Below are 24,168 nucleotides of genomic sequence, written 5' to 3' on the forward strand. Positions count from 1 at the left end.
CCAAGCATAACATTGAACACAGCAGAGCAGCAGTAACAGAGAGACAGTACACAGCACACAGCAGAGCAGCAGTAACAGAGAGACAGTACACAGCACACAGCAGACCAGCAGTAACAGAGAGACAACACACAACAGAGCAGCAGGAACAGTGAGACAGGACACAGCACACAACAGAGCAGCAGTAACAGAGAGACAGGACACAGCAGAGCAGCAGTAACAGAGAGACAACACACAGCAGAGCAGCAGTAACAGAGAGACAGTACACAGAATATGTGGTAGTTTCTGACCTACTGAAGGCCATAATCATCTGTTCCTCATGTCTGTCATTGCAAAAATCTTTAACCCTTTTCGTTGCTTCCCATAATCAATGTTAGTGGTTCAAACGGTTTCCACAGTAAGTGCTCCAATCCAACTGTTGCTCTTCCAGGCACTTGGCTAGACAACAATAAATTAAGCACTTCAGCCAACAGATTCTTTTCCACATCCTCCTTACTCTCTCCCTTAAGCTAAGATGAGGAAATGCAGCCTCAGCTTCATCTAAATTAAAATAGTCAGCTGATACAATTTAAGATTTATTGACTCTAGCCACTGCCAACACTCCACACCTGCAGAGTTTCTATATATTTTCTCAAGTCAAAAATGTGTTCGTGCTCCCTGCGTCTCACTTAACAAATCGCTATCCATATGATTATTTTCTAATTTGCTTCGCTGAATTCCATCAATTATTAATATGTTGACTTAACCATAACTTATTTGAGTAAAATGAAAATTTACACTATTCCAAAATTCTATTAATCGCCACTCACATTGTTTATATTCTTATCCTGTAATACTTTAATCCCACCTTCTCCTACTGCTACTATTTTAATGTGTCTGTAATATGTACACTCTCTACTACTGTAACTGTCACCGGTTTTATATACTGTACCTCCATCCGTTACTTTATTGTATTTATTACTAAAACCTCATTAATATATTTTGCGTGTATGCATTTTATAATTAGATGATATTAATCACGTTTAAACAGATCTGTCTGCGTATCCATTCACTTCCTGCACTTTTAAGACGCCCAAGACCTACCACAAAACTCTGTGGACAAGGTCTTAATACCACCTATGCAGAATGTTTCAAACACGACTTCTGCTTACCTATAACGGTGCACATGTGTGGATTCAGACCCTGCTCACAGAACAACGCAGCTCTGGGCCATCTATCAGCTGGTGCTGATAACCCTACTGCTGACGGTGTGGGTGCGTTTGAAGAGAATAGCCGGTCCCATCTTTATTCTGAGCTCAATGTTACAAACGAGGCATAGTCCAGAATATGTCTAACAGTCACACACAACACATATTTTTATACAGTTTTCAGAAGTGATTATGTAATCACCCCACCTTCTTTACATACATCTCCACCACTATGTTCAAACATACATTATTCAATATATGCAAATTGAGATTCATCATTATGCAAGTTAAACTTGACACCATTGTATCCCATTGGAAGATTTTTTTTAAACAAAGATGATCTCAACTCACACCACCAAACATCTGCTAAATGATGTGGTAGGTCAGTATCACTCTGCCCTTGTGGTAAGATAATGAACCTTGCTTAGCCACACAACTCTCAAAGAGGCTTTCAAGTCTTTTAAAAACAGAGATCTTTTTCAACACTAATGAAGTTATTTCTCACAGGAACAGTTCAGAGTAATCTGCCTTAGACTTGTACAGAAGCCTGTATCAGAACCTCAGTTCTGCACTTAGAGTCCCAAAAGGTCTCTGACCTTAAGATACCCCAGAAACATTATTCATGCTTTCAGACAGTCTTGCACCTCTCTGCACCTGCTACAGAGAGCTTTAAAGCCTATTATAATTATATCACAGATCACCTCATGAAAATACAGAATAACGATTGGCCTTTACCCCAACACATTTTATTACCTTATTTTTGTATAACCAGAGCTCTGTAGTTTACATACTGAAGCTGAGAGTCTCCTGTGATGTTTATCACTAATGATTAATGATAAATGTAACTGTGAGAAGTGTAGATAATTCACTAATGATTAATCTGTACTTCTCATAGATACATTTATCAGTAATGATTAATCTAAACATGCTGCACTCAACACAAGCAACAAATGACTGAAGTCATGGTGAAATACAAATACTTGATAGCTAGTAGACACTTAGCTTTGGTTAGTTGTCTGCATCAGCAAGTTTTGAATGGTCGAGTAGTCTCCTGTGACTTGTAGACATTGTTGATATCAGAATTGTATGCAGTTACAGAAAATGAATAAACAATAGGACAATAGTAAAGATTGGAATGCCTAAACTGTTATTCATGTGAAGGAATTTCAAAAACAGGAAATGGCATCACACAGGTGATGCTACCATCATAATAGCTCTTCCATCAAGTGGCACCATTCTGTTTGAAGAGAAATACATGGACTTCGTTCATGACCTGTGTCTCATATTTTGTGCATGCGCACACATACACACACACACACACACACAATTAGTAATATCTTTTCATTATCATAAACTCATTTTGTGTTGTCTGTAGATCCTCTGATTGAACTGCATTTTGTACTCTATGTATTTCTTTGCAGACTATCTGGCTGTAATCTCACTGAAGGGTCTTGCAAATCTCTCACAACAGTTCTACAAACAGAAAATACATTGAGCGAGCTGGAGATGAATAATAATGACCTGCAGAATTCAGGAGTGGAGCAGCTCTGTGCTGGACTGAAGAGTTCACACTGTAAACTGGAGATTCTCAGGTGAGTTTCTGTTAATTTATTCTTAAATGGAACCATTATGGTGCACAATTTATCAAATGTGATTCTCCTCTTCTTTAAAGAAATTACAAAACTGCCTTGTAGTGCAACATTAACAGAGTTAAAATAAGGTACTGCGGAACAAAGTTATAGATCCAGACAAAACATTTCTGGTGAAACTAGCTGCATTTCATTAAATGAACACACTGTGGCCACAAAGAGTTACGTTTTACTGCATGATCAGGTTTACACAACTAGTAGTAAAAAATAAAGAAATAATAATAATAATAATAATAATAATAATAAGGAGGAGAAGAAGAAGAGAAGAAGAATTATTATTATTATTATTATTATTATCATATTTATTATTGTTATATTGTTATGTTGTTATTGTTATGCTGTTAGGCAGGCAGTATGGTGGCTTGGTGTTCAGTTCATTTACCCATCAGCATTAGGGTCTTGGGGTTGAGTCCCTCCCTCAGTGAAGTTTCTCTCAGCACTAGGGTCTTGGGTTCCAGTCCTTATCTGTGCAGGTTTCCTTCAGGATCTCTGGTTTCCTCTCACAGTCCATAAACACAGAAGTTAGGTTGATTGGATATTCTAAATTGTCCTCTTTGAGTTTATGTTTGTATAGTGATGGGTGGTGCTCTGTGTGTGTATATCCTCTGATGGTTGGTGTTCTTTGTGCATGTATGTTCAGTGATGGTTGGTGCATATATTGAATAATGTATGTTTGAACATAGCGATGGAGATGTTGTGTGTGATTGTTAGATATTCTCTGGACTATGCCACATTTGTATGTAATGTAATAAATACTGGACCAGCTATTCTTTTCCATTAATTTTTGAGTCTCCATGTTTATTTTCTATTTAAAGTGTACTTCATAAATTTATTAGAATGTGGGAAAAATCTAGGAACCACACTAGCTAGCTAATCAATGTTACCAAAACTAAGTCCAGGTGACTAGCAACCGCTATTGGATCTCCACAGGAAATTCTAGTCAGACTGATTCATCTGACACTGTTCATCTCAAAATGTTTCACTCGATTTATAAATGTGTAACTTTCTACATATTTTTGTATATGGTCTGCAGTCCTCTCAGAAATCAGTTTATTAGCTCCAGCTTTATCTAGCTAGCTACATATGAACATTACAGGGAAGTAATTAACTCTGCTCTCACTAGCAAGAATTTTTTGTAGAAAGTGCCCAAGTTAACTAGATATATTTTTTCTGTCAGATTTTGTCAATTTCTTGTCCACTTATTATTAAGTGTTCTTATGTCTCTCTTCAAAATTAATCTGGAAGCATCTGTTCCTCAATGACAGTGTTTAAACATAATATTTATTTACGATTTATTCAAACGGATTTCATTTTTGTACATCCTCACTGCAAATTTGGTATTAAATTACATTGGAAGTTGTATTAAAAAGTCTTACATCTGAATTGGGGGTGCCTGCAGACACAGTATCATATAATGCTCTGTGTGTGTGGGGGGGCGGGGTGTATTTGTGTTCACATCCAATATTTTGTGTCAGGTAGATCGAAAAGTTGATTAATTCTCTGAGAATTTGATTTGCCTATTAAAAGAATTGGCATCCAGTTCCCCATAAACATTAGTATAACTATCTGTGATTCTAGTTATTTGTTAGCTTTAGTTTAGCTAAATAAATGTTTAGATAAAAGTCTTATGAGTAAATGGTGTATTTTCAGCCATTAGTCACTTCATTTAAACCTTCTGGAAGATTATGTGGATAATAACATAGTAATCAGGGATTAGCCACCGTGGCTAATGTTGATTCCTTCATATGTATTTGAATCCGTTTGATACAGAATAAGGAGGATGTTGTTAATAGTATTGCTAGCTAATGGGATACCTACAGCCTAATAGTACATAGTCCAGTGTGCATATATATATATATATATATATATATATATATATATATATATATATATATATATATATATATATTAGTTTCACATTCAGTGAGAAAGTGCAGAACACTTCATCCTTCCTAACACACTGACCTGTTTGTCAGTGTTCCATAGATACTTAAAGTTGGGGTGGACCATCAATACTTATAGTTGGGGTGGACCATCTCAAATTTTGTAAAGTATATTTGATGTATTTGGTTGAATGTTTCACATTCATTGAGAAAGTGTAGCTCTGTCTCTAGAGTGTCTTTGTTACACTGATGTCTTATATTGGCTGGTCTGGGCCGCCAGGCTGTGTTAACTGAGTCTGGACTTTCTCAACGTGGTTCTGTGTTTAATATCAGTCACTTTGAGCAGATTGTCTGCTACAATGTTCTGTTTCATAGCCAGTTAATACTGCATTTTACTTTGTACTTGGGTTTGTGTGTTCCAGTGGGTGATGTAGTTTTGTTTTTGAAGTGATATAATTTGTATTTCAGTGATTTTTCTAATTTCAGAGGAATTATGATTTTTGACAGTTCTGATTTCTACCAGATAGTGATTTCATCTGAATCTCCCTCTCTTTTAATGTCAGGGAGTGTAACAGCTATGAGGAGGATTTCCTTGTAGTTTAAAGGGCAGTGAGTCACCGAATCAGATTTACATCAGATTTACATCAGGTTTCATGGAGATTTATAATGTCTTTATCTTTGTGTTATTTGTGAATTCAGTGTTTATACTTTTGTACCCAAACATGGATGATTTTATGCCTTGAATGTTCCATAAAGAGACAGATAATGGTTTCATTATTTAAATGAAGTATGAAAGGAAAAACACAAATACAAACAGATTCAAAGTGAGATAAACCTGTAAAAGTGAAGGAATATGTTGAAATTATATGTACAAATATGTACAATTCATGTATATAAACATACATATTAAAATGGTGTAATGACTAACCTATAAACAGTGATATTTATTTATTTGTCTTTTTATTTATTAACTCATTTATCTATTTATCTATTTCTTCATTAATGAATTGTGCCTTTGACATATGAGGTTGAGTATCTGTGTGATCTCTCCATCTCTGTAGTGTTTGTGGAGGGTGGAGGTTGTACTACAGAGGTGTAGGTCTGCTGTTTGGGCTGCATGTTGGGGGTGGGTGGTGATGGCAGGTGTACTTTACTGTGGATGGCTTGCTGGGCAGCTGGCAGAGATGCTCACAGTGTCCTTGTGCAGGTGGACGTGGTCATGAAGGCTGTGGATGCTGAGGTTGGAGTGGTGTGTCAGGTGCACATTAGCCAGCAGTGCACATCCACAGGAGATCTCTGCATTTATCTTGTGGATTGTAGCTGGATGGAAGTCTCTACTGGGCAGGATGGTAGAGATGGTGATTTTGGAGGAGGGGAAGGTCTCTGTGGAGGTCTGTGCTACTCTTCTTACTCTGCTACTCTCTTGCTTTCTAAATAATGGGGTGGCTTGGATTACCTGAGATGGCATGTGTAAGAAGCTGGAGGGCATTGCTGGTTCGGGAACACCAAACTTTTGCAACTTTAGATCCTGGGAAAAGCTGTTCCTCGTTTAAGAATTTTCCATTAAAATCAATTAAAATGACTATGCCTGCATCTGGAGGAATATTAGGTTTTTTTATCTGACTTAGTGTGGATGGACCGGACGGGGCTCAGTGTGGCAGTCTGTGGTTCAGAGTTGATTTAGTGTTGCTGTGCAGAATCAGAGGTCTGCTGGTTGGCTTTTAGACTCTGTAGCTCCTCCTTCAGGGTGATCATGCTACTGTCCCTGAGCTGTAGTTCATCTCTTTTAGTTTCTGTAGCTCCTCCTTCAGGGTGATCATGGTACTGTCCCTGAGCTGTAGCTCATCTCTTTTAGTCTCTGTAGCTCCTCCTTCAGGGTGATCATGGAACTGTCCCTGAACTGTAGTTCTTCTTTTTTAGTCTCTGTATCTCCTCCTTCAGGGTGATCATGGTATTGTCCCTGAGCTGTACTTTCTCTCTGACTGCACTGAGCTCCCTCCTGAGAGCCTCTCTGTCCTTCTGGAGCTCCAACACTTCTCCTCTCAGATGTTTGAATTCTATTGTCTCAACTTCCTGGAGAGAAAGACTTTCTCTTTGCTGGAATACCGTGATCTCCATTTGTCTGTGTTGTGCTGGTCTGGCCTGCATTGTGCTGGTCTGGCCTGTGTTGTGCTGGTCAGGCCTGCATTGTGCTGGTCTGTGAGGTGTTTTCCCATCCCTCCCCTGAACCCTGGGCTACGTGGCTACTAGTCTCCTCCTCCTCAGTTACTTTCTCAGTTTCTGCTACTGCTCTGATAAAGGTAAAGTTTTCCTGAACAGAGCAGAGGCCTCACTGCCTTGAAACATGATGGTGCCGTTGTGATAAATGTTCACAGTTAGGATGGTGTTATCCTCATCTTCATCTTCAATGACTATCTGTCTTCCATTACATATGCCCCTTTTTATATTTGGCTTGTTATGGCACAGAGAGCCCTGTGGCAGGATTCACTGTATTCTGTATATAACAGGAGACTGCTGATGGTGGTTTGGTTCACTGTATTCTGTATATAACAGGAGACTGGTGATGGTGGTTTTGTTCACTGTATTCTGTATATAACAGGAGACTGGTGATGGTGGTTTGGTTCAATGTATTCTGTATATAACAGGAGACTGGTGATGGTGGTTTGGTTCAATGTATTCTGTATATAACAGGAGACTGGTGATGGTGGTTTGGTTCACTGTATTCTGTATAGAACAGGAGACTGGTGATGATGGTTTTGTTCACTGTATTCTGTATATAACAGGAGACTGCTGATGGTGGTTTTGTTCACTGTATTCTGTATATAACAGGAGACTGGTGATGATGGTTTTGTTCACTGTATTCTGTATATAACAGGAGACTGGTGATGGTGGTTTTGTTCACTGTATTCTGTATATAAATGTAAATGTAAATTATCCTTTTATGTTTCATGTAATTTTCCACGTCTTCCTTGGCTTTATCCGTAGTTTTGTCCTTGTAGTTTTGCTGCAAGATGCTACTGTTCCACTCCTGTTAGCTGCTGTGTGTTTAGATGGTTTCTTGTGTTGTTGAGAAATTTCATCAAAATTGTTGTTCTCTTGTTTCTTACTTGAGAGTTGAGTTGTTGTTTTTTTTATCTCTTTACTAATTTACTTTGGTTTATCACATTTTAAAACCCTTGTACTTCTAAGAAAGTGTTCCAGTTAAACTTGATAGTTAAACATGACAATACTTTCTCTTATCTGTGTGTGTGTGTGTGTGTGTGTGTGTGTGCGAGAGAGAGAGAGAGAGAGAGACAGAACTATTATTTGTGTGTGTGTCTGTGTGTGTGTATGAGACAGAGAGAGAGAAGGAGACAGAAAGATCTATTTTGTGTGTGTGAGAGAGAGAAAGACAGAAGTATGTGTGTGTGTGTGTGTGTGTGTGTGTGTGTGTGTGTGTGTGTGTGTGTGTGAGTGAGAGAGAGACAGACAGAACTATTAGGTGTGTGTGTGCCTCAGAGAGAAAGAGAGAGAGAGATTCAAACATTCAATCTATTTTAAAGATTCAATCTATTTTGTGTGTGAGAGAGAAAGACAGAAGTATTGTGTGTGTGTGTGTGTGTGTGTGTGTGTGAGAGAGAGAGAGTAAGTGAGACTGACAGACAGCTCTATTATTTGTGTGTGTGTGTGTGTGTGTGTGTGTGTGTGTGTGTGTACGAGAGAGAGAGAGACAGAAAGTATTGTAAGAGACCAAAGTATTGTGTGTGTGTGTGTGTGTGTGTGTGTGTGTGTGTGTGAAAGAGAGCGAGGAAGAGATAGAGCAGCCTGACTGATTGACTGGCGTCTACCTCTCACACGCCTGACTGACTGATGGGGTCTGCTTCACACTCCTGACTGACTGATGGGGTCTGCCTCACACTCCTGACTGACTGATGCGGTCCCTGACTCAGCTATTAAGCCTCCAGGATTCTCGGTGCACCACGCAGACAGAACTCAGGACCTCACTGGGAAATGCAAAGGCAGAGGAGAATGTTTCATGATCAATGACTCCTAGTGTGAGCAGAGGAATGTAAACACTAGTAAAAGATTCTGCTCTCTGCATTCTGTCCATTCCTCCATAATCACTACTGCAGTGTTCATCCCACCATCATTACTACTGCAGTGTTCATCCCACCATCATTAGTACTGCAGTGTTCATACACTAATATTCACTACTGCAATGTTCATTCCTCCATAATCAAAACTGCAGTGTTCATTATTCCATAGTCAAAACTGCAGTGTTTATTTCTACATAATCACACCTGCAGTGTTTATTTCTCCATAATAAATACTACTGTGATTATTCCTCTAAAATCACTACTGCTGTGTTCATTCCAACATAATCGCTACTGCAGTGTTTATTCCTCCATAATCACTACTCTGCGTGTCTGCCAACAATATTTTCGGTTTGTATATTAATGTGTTTGTATTTGTGAAACATTGAATGAGATCTGTGTTGTTCTGTTTCCTGTTATGGTGTTAGGGGTGGGATATTTTGATATTTGGACTCTGATTACGGTAACTGCCATTCACTGACTTATGAACCAACCATCCATTATTTGTTCATCTGTCTTAGGTTGCTAATGAATGTTATTTGTCATGTCTTTGTCCATTTTGTCTTTGATGAAGACACAGTAGTGTTAAATGTTGCTGTGTTTGTAAAATTAAAAGGCTGAAAATGTATCGGTGTGTTCCAGACCTTTCAAACTCTTCTTTACATTTTTATTAGCAGTTCAGATCTTTTAATTCATCATCCTCTGACTGAACTACATTATTTACTGTATTTACTCTTTTACAGACTATCTGGCTGTGGTCTCACTGAAGAGTCTTGCAAATCTCTCACATCAGTTCTACAAACAGAAAACTCTTCACTGAGAGAGCTGGAGATGAATAATAATGATCTGCAGAATTCAGGAGTGGAGCAGCTCTGTGCTGGACTGAAGAGTTCACACTGTAAACTGGAGATTCTCAGGTGAGTTTCTGTGACTATTTTTGAATGTAAATAAAGAGGCATTTTAAAAAGGTCAGTGTCAACTCCCTTATAGTACAGTATTAAACAAACATTGCCAGGCAAGGCAATGCAAGGAAATTTACACTTATTATAAAGTTCTCTTTGTTAAATATTTCTAAATATAGTTTTCTGTTGAAACCTCACTGCATTTCATTAAATGAACACACTGTGGAGACAAAAAGTTACATTTGTGATGCATGAGCAGATATTCAAGTCTAGAAGAGAAATATAATTTTGTAAAGAGAAGACACAAATGAGTCCTTGTCCACGTGTACAGGTGTGTTTATTACAATGCTGCTTCAACTAGGCGCTTTGGCATTTTGTCCACAAGCTGCATCTTTGTTCACCTGAGCGCAGAAATTTAGCAAAATGTCTTACAGGATGAATATATTCAGAAACTCCAACAACAGTGTTGTAAAATGAAGTGTTCTAATGTAAGATTTTCACTGAGTGATTTTATCTAGTTTATGTATGGAAACACTGTAAACATCAGTCATTCTAATCTCTCTGCAAATTAAAGCCCTTAAAGTCTTAATTAAAACATTTAAAGCTGAACCATTGAGGTTCTAGACACATTACAGGACACTTTTAAAATCACACATGATTCCCTTGTGTTTTTGGGTGGGAGACCCTGTTCTCATTATGATTTACACCGTGTGTTCAACACATGTTGAGATGAGCTGAACTGACAGCCGTGCTGGAGGAAAGAACGCAACAAGTTAATATTCATTCAATAGAACTGAAAGGTTTATTGGTTATTCCTTAAAATAAACCTGTGATCTTTCTCCACAGGTGTTTTTATGAAACATGTAGCTGGCTAATATTAGTAACCTTAAGCTTGCCAAGTTACAGTATACTGTTGGTTACTACACCTAGATACCTCATGCTAACGTCATATTAGCTTGACTTAGGAGTGAATGTTGGCTGCTAATTTTTTCATCAAGCCAGAGACAGCAAACAAAAATAGAACAGTGATGGTAGACGACGTGGAGTCAGCAGAGAGAGAAGCTGAGCAGACAGCTGACAGTAAACTCAGGACATCTGAACACAGTAGTGAGGAACAATGTTCAGCACTGGACGAGTGAACCTGTGGACTTAATTACAAGAGAGAAAGAAAGACACACAAGACACAGTAATCAGTAATCAGGAGATTAGGAGGAGAGAAGGAGTGAAGTGTGTGTGTGTGTGTGTGTGTGTGTGTGTGTGTGTGTGTGTGTGTGTTGGTGTGTGTATGTGTGAAAGAGCAAGGAAGAGAGAGCAGCAGAATTATTATCTGTGTGTGTGTCTCTGAAATAGAGAAAGAGAGAGACTTACAGATCTATTGTGTGTGTGGGGGGGGTGAAATAGAGAGAGAGAGAGAGATCTATTATTTGTATGTGTGAGAGAGACAGAACTATTATCTCTGTGTGTGTGTGTGTGTGTTAGTGTGTGTGTGTGTGTGTGTGTGTATGAGAGAGAGAGAGACAGACAGAACTATTATCTGTGTGTGGTAGAGAGAGAGAACTATTATCTGTGTGTGTGTGTGTGTTTGTGCGAGAGAGAGACAGAGAGAACTATTATCTGTGTGTGTGTGTGTGTGTGTGTGTGTGTGTGTGTGTGTGTGTGTGTGTGTGTGTGTGTCTGTGTGCATGTGAGAAATAGAGAGAGACAGAACTATTATTTGTGTGTGTGTGTGTCTGAAATAGAGAGAGACAGAGAAAGAGGCAGATCTATTTTTGTCTGTGAGAGAGAGACAGAAGTAGTGTGTGTGTGTGTGTGTGTGTGTGTGTGTGTGTGTGTGTGTGTGTGTGTGTGTGTGTGTGTGTGTGTGTGTGTGTGTGTGTGTGAAAGAGAGTGAGGAAGAGATAGAGCAGCCTGACTGACTGATGGGGTCTGCCTCACACACAACTGATTGACTGATGGGGTCTGCCTCACACACACCTGACGGACTGATGGGGACCCTCACACAGCTATTAAGTCTCCAGGATTCTCGGTGCACCACACAGACAGAACTCAGGACCTCACTGGGAAAAGCAAAGGCAGAGGCGAATGTTTCATGATCAATGACTCATTCTGTGAGCAAAGGAATGTAAACACTAGTAAAAGATTATGCTGTCTGCATTCTGTCCAATCAATACTGCAGTGTTCATTCCTCCGTAATCACTATTGCAGTGTTCATCCTACCCTCATTACTACTGCAGTGCTCATACACTAATATTCACTACTGCAATGTTCATTCCTCCATAATCAATACTGCAGTGTTCATTATTCCATAATCACTCCTGCAGTGTTTATTTCTCCATAATAAATACTACAGCGAATATTCCACCATAATCAATACAGTGGTGTTTATTCCTCCATAATCACTACCGCAATATTAATTCCTTCATAATCAATACTACAGTATTCATTACTCCATAGTCACTACTGCAGTGTTTATTTCTCCATAATAAATACTACAGTGAATATTCCACCATAATCAATACAGAGGTGTTTATTCCTCCATAATCACTACCGCAATATTAATTCCTTCATAATCAATACTACAGTATTCATTACTCCATAGTCACTACTGCAGTGTTTATTTCTACATAATCACTATTGCAGTGTTTATTCCTCCATAATAAATACTACAGTGATTATTCCTCTAAAATCACTATTGCGATGTTCATTCCAACATAATCAATACTGCAGTGTTTATTCCTCCATAATCTCTACTGCAGTGTTCATTCCTCCATAATCACTACTGCAATGTTCATCCCAACATTATCAATACTGCAGTGTTTATTCCTCCATAATCATTACTGCAGTGTTTATTCCTACATAATCAATACTGCAGTGTTTATTCCTCCATAATCACTACTCTGCATGTCTGCCAACAATATTTTCGGTTTATATATTAATGTGTTTGTATTTGTGAAACATTGAATGAGATCTGTGTTGTTCTGTTTCCTCTTATGGTGTTAGGGGTGGGATATTTTGATATTTGGACTCTGATTACGGTAACTGCCATTCACTGACTTATGAACCAACCATCCATTATTTGTTCATCTGTCTTAGGTTGCTAATGAATGTTATTTGTCATGTCTTTGTCCATTTTGTCTTTGATGAAGACACAGTAGTGTTAAATGTTGCTGTGTTTGTAAAATTAAAAGGCTGAAAATGTATCGGTGTGTTCCAGACCTTTCAAACTCTTCTTTACATTTTTATTAGCAGTTCAGATCTTTTAATTCATCATCCTCTGACTGAACTACATTATTTACTGTATTTACTCTTTTACAGACTATCTGGCTGTGGTCTCAATGAAGAGTCTTGCAAATCTCTCACATCAGTTCTACAAACAGAAAACTCACTGAGAGAGCTGGAGATGAATAATAATGACCTGCAGAATTCAGGAGTGGAGCAGCTCTGTGCTGGACTGAAGAGTTCACACTGTAAACTGGAGATTCTCAGGTGAGTTTCTGTGACTATTTTTGAATGTAAATAAAGAGCCATTTTAAAAAGGTCAGTGTCAACTCCCTTATAGTACAGTATTAAACAAACATTGCCAGGCAAGGCAATGCAAGGAAATTTACACTTATTATAAAGTTCTCTTTGTTAAATATTTCTAAATATAGTTTTCTGTTGAAACCTCACTGCATTTCATTAAATGAACACACTGTGGAGACAAAAAGTTACATTTGTGATGCATGAGCAGATATTCAAGTCTAGAAGAGAAATATAATTTTGTAAAGAGAAGACACAAATGAGTCCTTGTCCACGTGTACAGGTGTGTTTATTACAATGCTGCTTCAACTAGGCGCTTTGGCATTTTGTCCACAAGCTGCATCTTTGTTCACCTGAGCACAGAAATTTTGCAAAATGTCTTACAGGATGAATATATTCAGAAACTCCAACAACAGTGTTGTAAAATGAAGTGTTCTAATGTAAGATTTTCACTGAGTGATTTTATCTATTTTATGTATGGAAACACTGTAAACATCAGTCATTCTATTCTCTCTGCAAATAAAAGCCCTTAAAGTCTTAATGAAAACATTTAAAGCTGAACCATTGAGGTTCTAGACACATTACAGGACACTTTTAAAAGCACACATGATTCCCTTGTGTTTTTGGGTGGGAGACCCTGTTCTCATTATGATTTACACCGTGTGTTCAACACATGTTGAGATGAGCTGAACTGACAGCCGTGCTGGAGGAAAGAACGCAACAAGTTAATATTCATTCAATAGAACTGAAAGGTTTATTGGTTATTCCTTAAAATAAACCTGTGATCTTTCTCCACAGGTGTTTTTATGAAACATGTAGCTGGCTAATATTAGTAACCTTAAGCTTGCCAAGTTACAGTATATTGTTGGTTACTACACCTAGATACCTCATGCTAACATCATATTAGCTTGACTTAGGAGTGAATGTTGGCTGCTAATTTTTTCATCAAGCCAGAGACAGCAAACAAAAATAGAACAGTGATGGTAGAAGACATTGAGTCAGCAGAGAGAGAAGCTGAGCAGACAGCTGACAGTAAACTCAGGACATCTGAACACAGTAGTGAGGAACAATGTTCAGCACTGGACGAGTGAACCTGTGGACTTAATTACAAGAGAGAAAGAAAGACACACAAGACACAGTAATCAGTAATCAGGAGATTAGGAGGAGAGAAGGAGTGAAGTGTGTGTGTGTGTGTGTGTGTGTGTGTGTGTGTGTGTGTGTGTGTGTGTGAAAGAGAGCAAGGAAGAGAGAGAGCAGCAGAATTATTATCTGTGTGTGTGTCTCTGAAATAGAGAAAGAGAGAGACATACAGATCTATTGTGTGTGTGTGTGGGGGGGGTGAAATAGAGAGAGAGAGAGAGAGAGAGAGAGAGAGAGAGACAGAACTATTATTTGTGTGTGTGTCTGTGTGTGTGTATGAGACAGAGAGAGAGAAGGAGACAGAAAGATCTATTTTGTGTGTGTGAGAGAGAGAAAGACAGAAATTTTGTTTGTATGTGTGTGAGAGAGACTGCAGTGTTCATTCCTCCATAATCACTATTGCAGTGTTCATCCTACCATCATTACTACTGCAGTGCTCATACACTAATATTCACTACTGCAATGTTCATTCCTCCATAATCAATACTGCAGTGTTCATTATTCCATAATCACTCCTGCAGTGTTTATTTCTCCATAATAAATACTACAGTGAATATTCCACCATAATCAATACAGTGGTGTTTATTCCTCCATAATCACTACCGCAATATTAATTCCTTCATAATCAATACTACAGTATTCATTACTCCATAGTCACTACTGCAGTGTTTATTTCTACATAATCACTATTGCAGTGTTTATTCCTCCATAATAAATACTACAGTGATTATTCCTCTAAAATCACTATTGCGATGTTCATTCCAACATAATCAATACTGCAGTGTTTATTCCTCCATAATCTCTACTGCAGTGTCCATTCCTCCATAATCACTGCTGCATTGTTTATTTCTCCATGATAAACAATACAGTGATTATTCCACCATAATGAATACTGTGGTGTTTATTCCTCCATAATCACTACTGCAATGTTCATCCCAACATTATCAATACTGCAGTGTTTATTCCTCCATAATCATTACTGCAGTGTTTATTCCTCCATAATCACTACTGCAGTGTTTATTCCTCCATAATCACTACTCTGCTTGTCTTCCAACAATATTTTCTGCTTGTATATTAGTGTATTTGTATTTGTGAAACATTGAATGAGATCTATGTTGTTCTGTTTCCTCTTATGGTGTTAGGGGTGGGATATTTTGATATTTGGACTCTGATTATGGTAACTGCCATTCACTGACTTATGAACCAACCATCCATTATTTGTTCATCTGTTTTAGGTTGCTAATGAATGTTATTTGTCATGTCTTTTTCCATTTTGTCTTTGATGAAGACACAGTAGTGTTGAAATGTTACTGTGTTTGTAAAATTAAAAGGCTGAAAATGTATCAGTGTGTTCCAGACCTTTCAAGCTCTTCTTTACATTTTTATTAGCAGTTCAGATCTTTTAATTCATCATCCTCTGACTGAACTACATTATTTACTGTATTTACTCTTTTACAGACTATCTGGCTGTGGTCTCAATAAAGGGTCTTGCAAATCTCTCACATCAGCTCTAAAAACAGAAAACTCACTGAGAGAGCTGGAGATGAATAATAATGACCTGCAGAATTCAGGAGTGGAGCAGCTCTGTGCTGGACTGGAGAGTTCACACTGTAAACTGGAGATTCTCAGGTGAGTTTCTGTGACTATTTTTGAATGTAAATAAAGAGGCATTTATCTGGTCAGTGTCAACTCCCTTATAGTACAGTATTAAACAAACATTGCCAGGCAAGGCAATGCAAGGAAATTTACACTTTTATATTATATTATAAAGTTCTCTTCTCTAAATATTTCTAAATATAGCTTTCTATTGAAACCTCACTGCATTTCATTAAATGACCACACTGTGGAGACAAAGAGTTACATCTGTCATGCATGAGCAGATATTCAAGTCTAGAAGAGAAACATAACATTGTAAAGAGAAGACACAAATGAGTCCTTGTCCACATGTACAGGTGTATTTATTACAATGCTGCTTCAACTAGGCGCTTTGGCATTTTGTCCACAAGCTGCATTTTTGGTCACCTGAGAGCAGAAATTTAGCAAAATGTATTTTACAATCACACATGATTCCATTGTGTTTTTGGGTGGGAGACCCCATTCTCATTATGATTTACACCATGTGTTCAACACATGTTGAGGTGAGCTGAACTGATATCCCTGCTGGAGGAAAGAACTCCACTGAAAGAATCTCACTGTAGCTCCACAGATCTGCTGTAGTGTCAGCTGTGTCCACTCTCACTGTAGCCCCACAGCTCTGCTGAAGTGTCTGCTGTGTCCATTCTCACTGTAGCCCCAAAGGTCTGCTGTAATGTCAGCTGTGTCCACTCTCACTGTAGCCCCACAGGTCTGCTGTAATGTCAGCTGTGTCCACTCTCAATGTAGCCCCACAGGTCTGCTGTAGTGTCAGCTGTGTCCACTCTCACTGTAGCCCCACAGGTCTGCTGTAGTGTCAGCTGTGTGCACTCTCACTGTAACCCCACAGGTCTGCTGTAGTGTCAGCTGTGTCCACTCTCACTGTAGCCCCACAGGTCTGCTGTAGTGTCGGCTGTGTCCACTCTCACTGTAGCCCCACAGGTCTGCTGTAGTGTCGGCTGTGTCCACTCTCACTGTAGCTCCACAGGTCTGCTGTAGTGTCGGCTGTGTCCACTCTCACTGTAGCTCCACAGGTCTGCTGTAGTGTCGGCTGTGTCCACTCTCACTGTAGCTCCACAGGTCTGCTGACTTGTTTAGTTTTTTTTTTGTGTGTGTTAATGTAAATGGTTGATTTTAGTGAATAAATTATTTGTGTGAAGTAGCGATATTGTGAATCGAAGTTCTGATCCAGCTGAAACAACATGTGAATGGTCCTCTTTTCACCAGTATTTTACTGCACACATACAGTCCATGAAGGACAAACTCCAGGGACACATTTCATGTCAACAGCAGACATGAGATAGTTGTCTCACACACACTTAACTGACTGATGGGGTCTGAGTCACACATACACCTGACTGACTGATGGGGTCTGCCTCACACACACCTGACTGACTGATGGGGTCCCTGACTCAGCTATTAAGACTCCGGGATTCTCGTTGCACCACAAAGACAGAACTCAGGACCTCACTGGGAAAAGCAACAGCAGAGGAGAATGTTTCATGATCAGTGACTCATAGTGTGAGCACAGGAATGTACCACTAGTAAAAGATTCTGCTCTCTGCATTCTGTCCAATCACTACTGCAGTGTTTATTTCTCCATAATCACTACTGCAGTGTTTATCCCTCTATAATCAATACTGCAGTGTTTATACCTCCATAATCACTACTGCAGTGTTTATTCTTCCATAATCACTACTCTGCGTGTCTTCCAACAATATTTTCTGTTTGTATGTTAGTGTATTTGTATTTGTGAAACATTGAATGAGATCTGTGTTGTTCTGTTTCCTGTTATGGTGTTAGGGATGGGAAATTTTGATATTTGGACTCTGATTAGGGTAACTGCCATTAACTGACTTATGAACCAACCATCCATTATTTGGTCACCTGTCTTAGGTTGCTAATGAATGTTATTTGTCATGTCTTTGTCCATTTTGTCTTGGTGAAGACACAGTAATGTTGAAATGTTGCTGTGTTTGTAAAATTAAAAATCTGAAAATGTATCAGTGTGTTCCAGACCTTTCAAGCTCTTCTTTAAATTTTTATTAGCAGTTCAGATCTTTTAATTCATCATCCTCTGACTGAACTACATTATTTACTGTATTTACTCTTTTACAGACTGTCTGGCTGTGGTCTCAATAAAGGGTCTTGCAAATCTCTCACATCAGCTCTAAAAACAGAAAACTCACTGAGAGAGCTGGAGATGAATAATAATGACCTGCAGAATTCAGGAGTGGAGCAGCTCTGTGCTGGACTGAAGAGTTCACACTGTAAACTGGAAATTCTCAGGTGAGTTTCTGTGACTATTTTTGAATGTAAATAGCCATTTTAAAAAGGTCAGTGTCAACTCCCTTATAGTACAGTATTAAACAAACATTGCCAGGCAAGGCAATGCAAGGAAATGTACACTTTTATTTTATATTATAAAGTTCTCTTCTTTAAATATTTCTAAATATAGTTTTCTGTTGAAACCTTGCTGCATTTCATTAAATGACCACACTGTGGAGACAAAGAGGTACATTTGTGACGCACGAGCAGATTTTCAAGTCTAGAAGAGAAACATAACATTGTAAAGAGAAGACACAAATGAGTCCTTGTCCACATGTACATGTGTATTTATTACAGTGCTACTTCAACTAGGCGCTTTGGCATTTTGTCCACAAGCTGCATTTTTGGTCACCTGAGAGCAGAAACTTAGCAAAATGTATTTTACAATCACACATGATTCCCTTGTGTTTTTGGGTAGGAGACCCTGTTCTCATTATGATCTACACGGTGTGTTCAACACATGTTGAGGTGAGCTGAACTGACAGCCATGCTGGAGGAAAGAACGCAACAAGTTAATATTCATTCAATAGAACTGAAATGTTTATTGGTTATTCCTTAAAATAAACCTGTGATCTCTCTCCACAGGTGTTTTTATGAAACATGTAGCTGGCTAATATTAGTAACCTTAAGCTTGCCACGTTACAGTATATTGTTGGTTATTACACCTAGATACCTTACGCTAACATCAAATTAGCTTGACTTAGGACTCAATGTTGGCTGCTAATTTTTTCATCAAGCCAGAGACATCAAACTAAAATAGGACAGTGATGGTAGAAGATGTGGAGTCAGCAGAGAGAGAAACTGAGCAGACAGCTGACAGTAAACTCAGGACATCTGAACACAGTAGTGAGGAACAATGTTCAGCACTGGACGAGTGAACCTGTGGACTTAATTACAAGAGAGAAAGAAAGACACAAGACACAGTAATCAGGAGATTAGGAGGAGAGAAGGAGTGAAGTGTGTGTGTGTGTGTGTGTGTGTGTGTGTGTGTGTGTGTGTGTGTGTGTGTCACACTGGGTGCCTGATGTACTGTAACAAAGCTAATGAGGCTAATGTTAGCTTCCTTAAATCTAAGGAACTCGCTAGAATATAAAATACTCCTGCTTGTTCATTTACATTTAGTATAGAGAGACAGAAAACAACCAGGATGAAGAGAAAGAGTAATGCAATTGCCATGGCAACCTTCTTTAGTAAGAAGACAGCAGGAGAGAGAAAAGACAGAAGAACTTGATGGTGAAAGTGTCCAGGAGGAGGACATGGAAGAGAGTGAACACAGCAGACAGAGACAGAGGAGCCAGCTGTGTCCACTCTCACTGTTGTCCCACAGGTCTGCTGTAGTGTCAGCTGTGTCCACTCTCACTGTAGCCCCACAGCCCTGCTGTAGTGCCAGCTGTGTCCACTCTCACTGTAGCCCCACAGCTCTGCTGTAGTGTCAGCTGTGTCCACTCTCACTGTAGCCCCACAGCTCTGCTGTAGTGTCAGCTGTGTCCACTCTCACTGTAGCCCCACAGGTCTGCTGCAGTGTCAGCTGTGTCCACTCTCACTGTAGCCCCACAGCTCTGCTGTAGTGGAGAGAAGTGAGAAGTGAGTCGAAGTTCTGATCCAACTGAAACAACATGTGAATGGTCCTCTTCTCCCCAGTATTTTACTGCACACATGCAGTCCATGAAGGACAAACTCCAGGGACACATTTCATGTCAACAGCAGACATGAGATTGTTGCCTCACAAACACTTAACTGGCCGATTGTGTCTGAGTCACACACACACCTGACTGACTGATGGGGTCTGCCTCACACATACCTGACTGACTGATGGGGTCCCTGACTCAACTATTGTGCCTCCGGGATTCTCGGTGCACCACACAGACAGAACTCAGGACCTCACTGGGAAAAGCAAAGGCAGAGGAGAATGTTTCATGATCAGTGACTCAGTGTGAGCACAGGAATGTAAACACTAGTAAAAGATTATGCTGTCTGCATTCTGTCCATCCCTCCATAATCACTAATGCAGTGTTCATCCCACCATCATTAGTACTGCAATGTTTATACACTAATATTCACTACTGCAATGTTCATTCCTCCATAGTCACTACTGCAGTGTTTATTTCTCCATAATAAATACTACAGTGATTATTCCACCATAATCAATACTGTGGTGTTTATTCCTCCATAATCACTACCGCAATATTAATTCCTTCATAATCAATACTGCAGTATTCATTACTCCATAGTCACCACTGCAGTGTTTATTTCTACATAATCACTATTGCAGTGTTTATTCCTCCATAATAAATACTACAGTGAATATTCCACCATAATCAATACAGTGGTGTTTATTCCTCCATAATCACTACCGCAATATTAATTCCTTCATAATCAATACTACAGTATTCATTACTCCATAGTCACTACTGCAGTGTTTATTTCTACATAATCACTATTGCAGTGTTTATTCCTCCATAATAAATACTACAGTGATTATTCCTCTAAAATCACTATTGCGATGTTCATTCCAACATAATCAATACTGCAGTGTTTATTCCTCCATAATCTCTACTGCAGTGTTCATTCCTCCATAATCACTGCTGCATTGTTTATTTCTCCATGATAAACAATACAGTGATTATTCCACCATAATGAATACTGTGGTGTTTATTCCTCCATAATCACTACTGCAATGTTCATCCCAACATTATCAATACTGCAGTGTTTATTCCTCCATAATCATTACTGCAGTATTTATTCCTCCATAATCACTACTGCAGTGTTTATTCCTCCATAATCACTACTCTGCTTGTCTTCCAACAATATTTTCTGCTTGTATATTAGTGTATTTGTATTTGTGAAACATTGAATGAGATCTATGTTGTTCTGTTTCCTCTTATGGTGTTAGGGGTGGGATATTTTGATATTTGGACTCTGATTATGGTAACTGCCATTCACTGACTTATGAACCAACCATCCATTATTTGTTCATCTGTTTTAGGTTGCTAATGAATGTTATTTGTCATGTCTTTTTCCATTTTGTCTTTGATGAAGACACAGTAGTGTTGAAATGTTACTGTGTTTGTAAAATTAAAAGGCTGAAAATGTATCAGTGTGTTCCAGACCTTTCAAGCTATTCTTTACATTTTTATTAGCAGTTCAGATCTTTTAATTCATCATCCTCTGACTGAACTACATTATTTACTGTATTTACTCTTTTACAGACTATCTGGCTGTGGTCTCAATAAAGGGTCTTGCAAATCTCTCACATCAGCTCTAAAAACAGAAAACTCACTGAGAGAGCTGGAGATGAATAATAATGACCTGCAGAATTCAGGAGTGGAGCAGCTCTGTGCTGGACTGAAGAGTTCACACTGTAAACTGGAGATTCTCAGGTGAGTTTCTGTGACTATTTTTGAATGTAAATAAAGAGCCATTTTAAAAAGCTCAGTGTCAACTCCATTATAGTACAGTATTAAACAAACATTGCCAGGCAAGGCAATGCAAGGAAATGTACACTTTAATATTATAAAGTTCTCTTCTTTAAATATTTCTAAATATAGTTTTCTGTTGAAACCTTGCTGCATTTCATTAAATGACCACACTGTGGAGACAAAGAGTTACATCTGTGATGCATGAGCAGATTTTCAAGTCTATAAGAGAAATATAATTTTGTAAAGAGAAGACACAGATGAGTCCTTGTCCACGTGTACAGGTGTATTTATTACAATGCTGCTTCAACTAGGAACTTTGGTATTTTGTCCACAAACCTCATCTTTCGTCACCTGAGCACAGAAATTTTGCAAAATGTCTTACAGGATGAATATATTCAGAAACTCCAACAACAGTGTTGTAAAATGAAGTGTTCTCATGCAAGATTTTCACTGAGTGATTTTATCTAGTTTATGTATGGAAACACTGTAAACATCAGCCATTCTAATCTCTCTGCAAATAAAAGCCCTTAAAGTCTTAATGAAAACATTTAAAGCTAAACCATTGAGGTTTTGGACACATTACAGGACACTTTTACAATCACACATGATTCCCTTGTGTTATTGGGTGGGAGACCCTGTTCTCATTATGATTTACACCGTGTGTTCAACACATATTGAGGTGAGCTGAACTGATAGCCGTGCTGGAGGAAAGAACTCAACAAATTAATATTCATTCAATAGAACTGAAAGGTTTATTGGTTATTACTTAAGATAAACCTGTGATCTCTCTCCACGGGTGTTTTTATGAAACATGTAGCTGGCTAATATTAGTAACCTTAAGCTTGCCAAGTTACAGTATATTGTTGGTTACTACTCCTAGATACCTCATGCTAACATCATATTAGCTTGACTTAGGAGTGAATGTTGGCTGCTAATTTTTTCATCAAGCCAGAGACAGCAAACAAAAATAGAACAGTGATGGTAGAAGACATTGAGTCAGCAGAGAGAGAAGCTGAGCAGACAGCTGACAGTAAACTCAGGACATCTGAACACAGTAGTGAGGAACAATGTTCAGCACTGGATGAGTGAACCTGTGGACTTAATTACAAGAGAGAAAGAAAGACACACAAGACACAGTAATCAGTAATCAGGAGATTAGGAGGAGAGAAGGAGTGAAGTGTGTGTGTGTGTGTGTGTGTGTGTGTGTGTGTGTGTGTGTGTGTGTGTGTGTGTGTGTGTGTGTGTGTCACACTGGATGTACTGTAACAAAGCTAATGAGGTTAATGTTAGCTTCCTTAAATATAAGGAACTGGCTAGAATATAAAATACTCCTTGTTCATTTACAGTTAGTATAGAGAGACAGAAAACAACCAGGATGAAGAGAAAGAGTAATGTTATTGCCATGGCAACCTTCTTTAGTAAGAAGACAGCATGAGAGAGAAAAGACAGAAGAACTTGATGGTGAAAGTGTCCAGGAGGAGGACATGGAAGAGAGTGGACACAGCAGACAGAGACAGAGGAGCCAGCTGTGTCCACTCTCACTGTAGCCCCACAGGTCTGCTGTAGTGTCAGCTATGTCTACTCTCACTGTAGCCCCACAGCTCTGCTGTAGTGTCAGCTGGGTCCACTCTCACTGTAGCCCCACAGGTCTGCTGTAGTATCGGCTGTGTCCACTCTCACTGTAGCCCCACAGGTCTGCTGTAGTGTCGGCTGTGTCCACTCTCACTGTAGCCCCACAGGTCTGCTGTAGTGTCGGCTGTGTCCACTCTCACTGTAGCCCCACAGGTCTGCTGTAGTGTCAGCTGGGTCCACTCTCACTGTAGCCCCACAGGTCTGCTGTAGTGTTGGCTGTGTCCACTCTCACTGTAGCCCCACAGCTCTGCTGACTTGTTTAGTTGTTTTTTTGTGTTAATGTAAATAGTTGATTTTAGTGAATAAATTAGTTGTGTGAAGTAGCGATATTGTTTCAGACATTTCTGCACCCATAATTCATCATTTGATACTACATAATTCAGATACACTGAGAATTATAACCACACACTGAGAATTATAACCACACATAGAATTATAATCACATGTAGAATTATAACCAAATTTAGCAATATAACTACATGTAGAAATATAACCACACATAGAATTATAACCACAAGTAGAATTTTTGGAATCTTGAAATACAACCTTTTTCGAGGGGATGAATCAAAGAACTGAAGATACTTGTAAGTGATATAAAATATTAAGTGCTGGACAGAAATTAAACCTTTCTCAGGTAACAGTATTTATGTTTATGTAACCCACACCCTTGATTTATTGGTGAAGATTTATTCAAATTGTAATCTCATGGGTTAATTAATGACTCCCTGACTGACTTCATGTGAATGTCATAATCTGATAAGGAATTAAACAGTATGTAGTTTATTATACAATATAATAGTGGTTTTA

General features: G+C 38.8%; 1 protein-coding gene across 1 annotated transcript in view; it reads left to right on the forward strand.

Annotated features, from left to right (window-relative positions):
- LOC145651229 (NACHT, LRR and PYD domains-containing protein 12-like) overlaps positions 1 to 24,168 on the forward strand; it is a 68,941-nt gene that overhangs the window by 25,369 nt on the left and 19,404 nt on the right. The window contains 6 exon segments of the mRNA XM_081696846.1: positions 2,606 to 2,776; positions 9,533 to 9,706; positions 13,007 to 13,177; positions 15,809 to 15,979; positions 18,101 to 18,271; positions 21,520 to 21,690. Of these exon segments, the coding sequence (XP_081552972.1) occupies positions 2,606 to 2,776; positions 9,533 to 9,706; positions 13,007 to 13,177; positions 15,809 to 15,979; positions 18,101 to 18,271; positions 21,520 to 21,690 (1,029 nt within the window).

This window comes from Electrophorus electricus, chromosome 1, assembly GCF_041902795.1.
Source record: "Electrophorus electricus isolate QZ-2024a chromosome 1, ASM4190279v1, whole genome shotgun sequence".
Lineage (NCBI taxonomy): Eukaryota > Metazoa > Chordata > Actinopteri > Gymnotiformes > Gymnotidae > Electrophorus > Electrophorus electricus.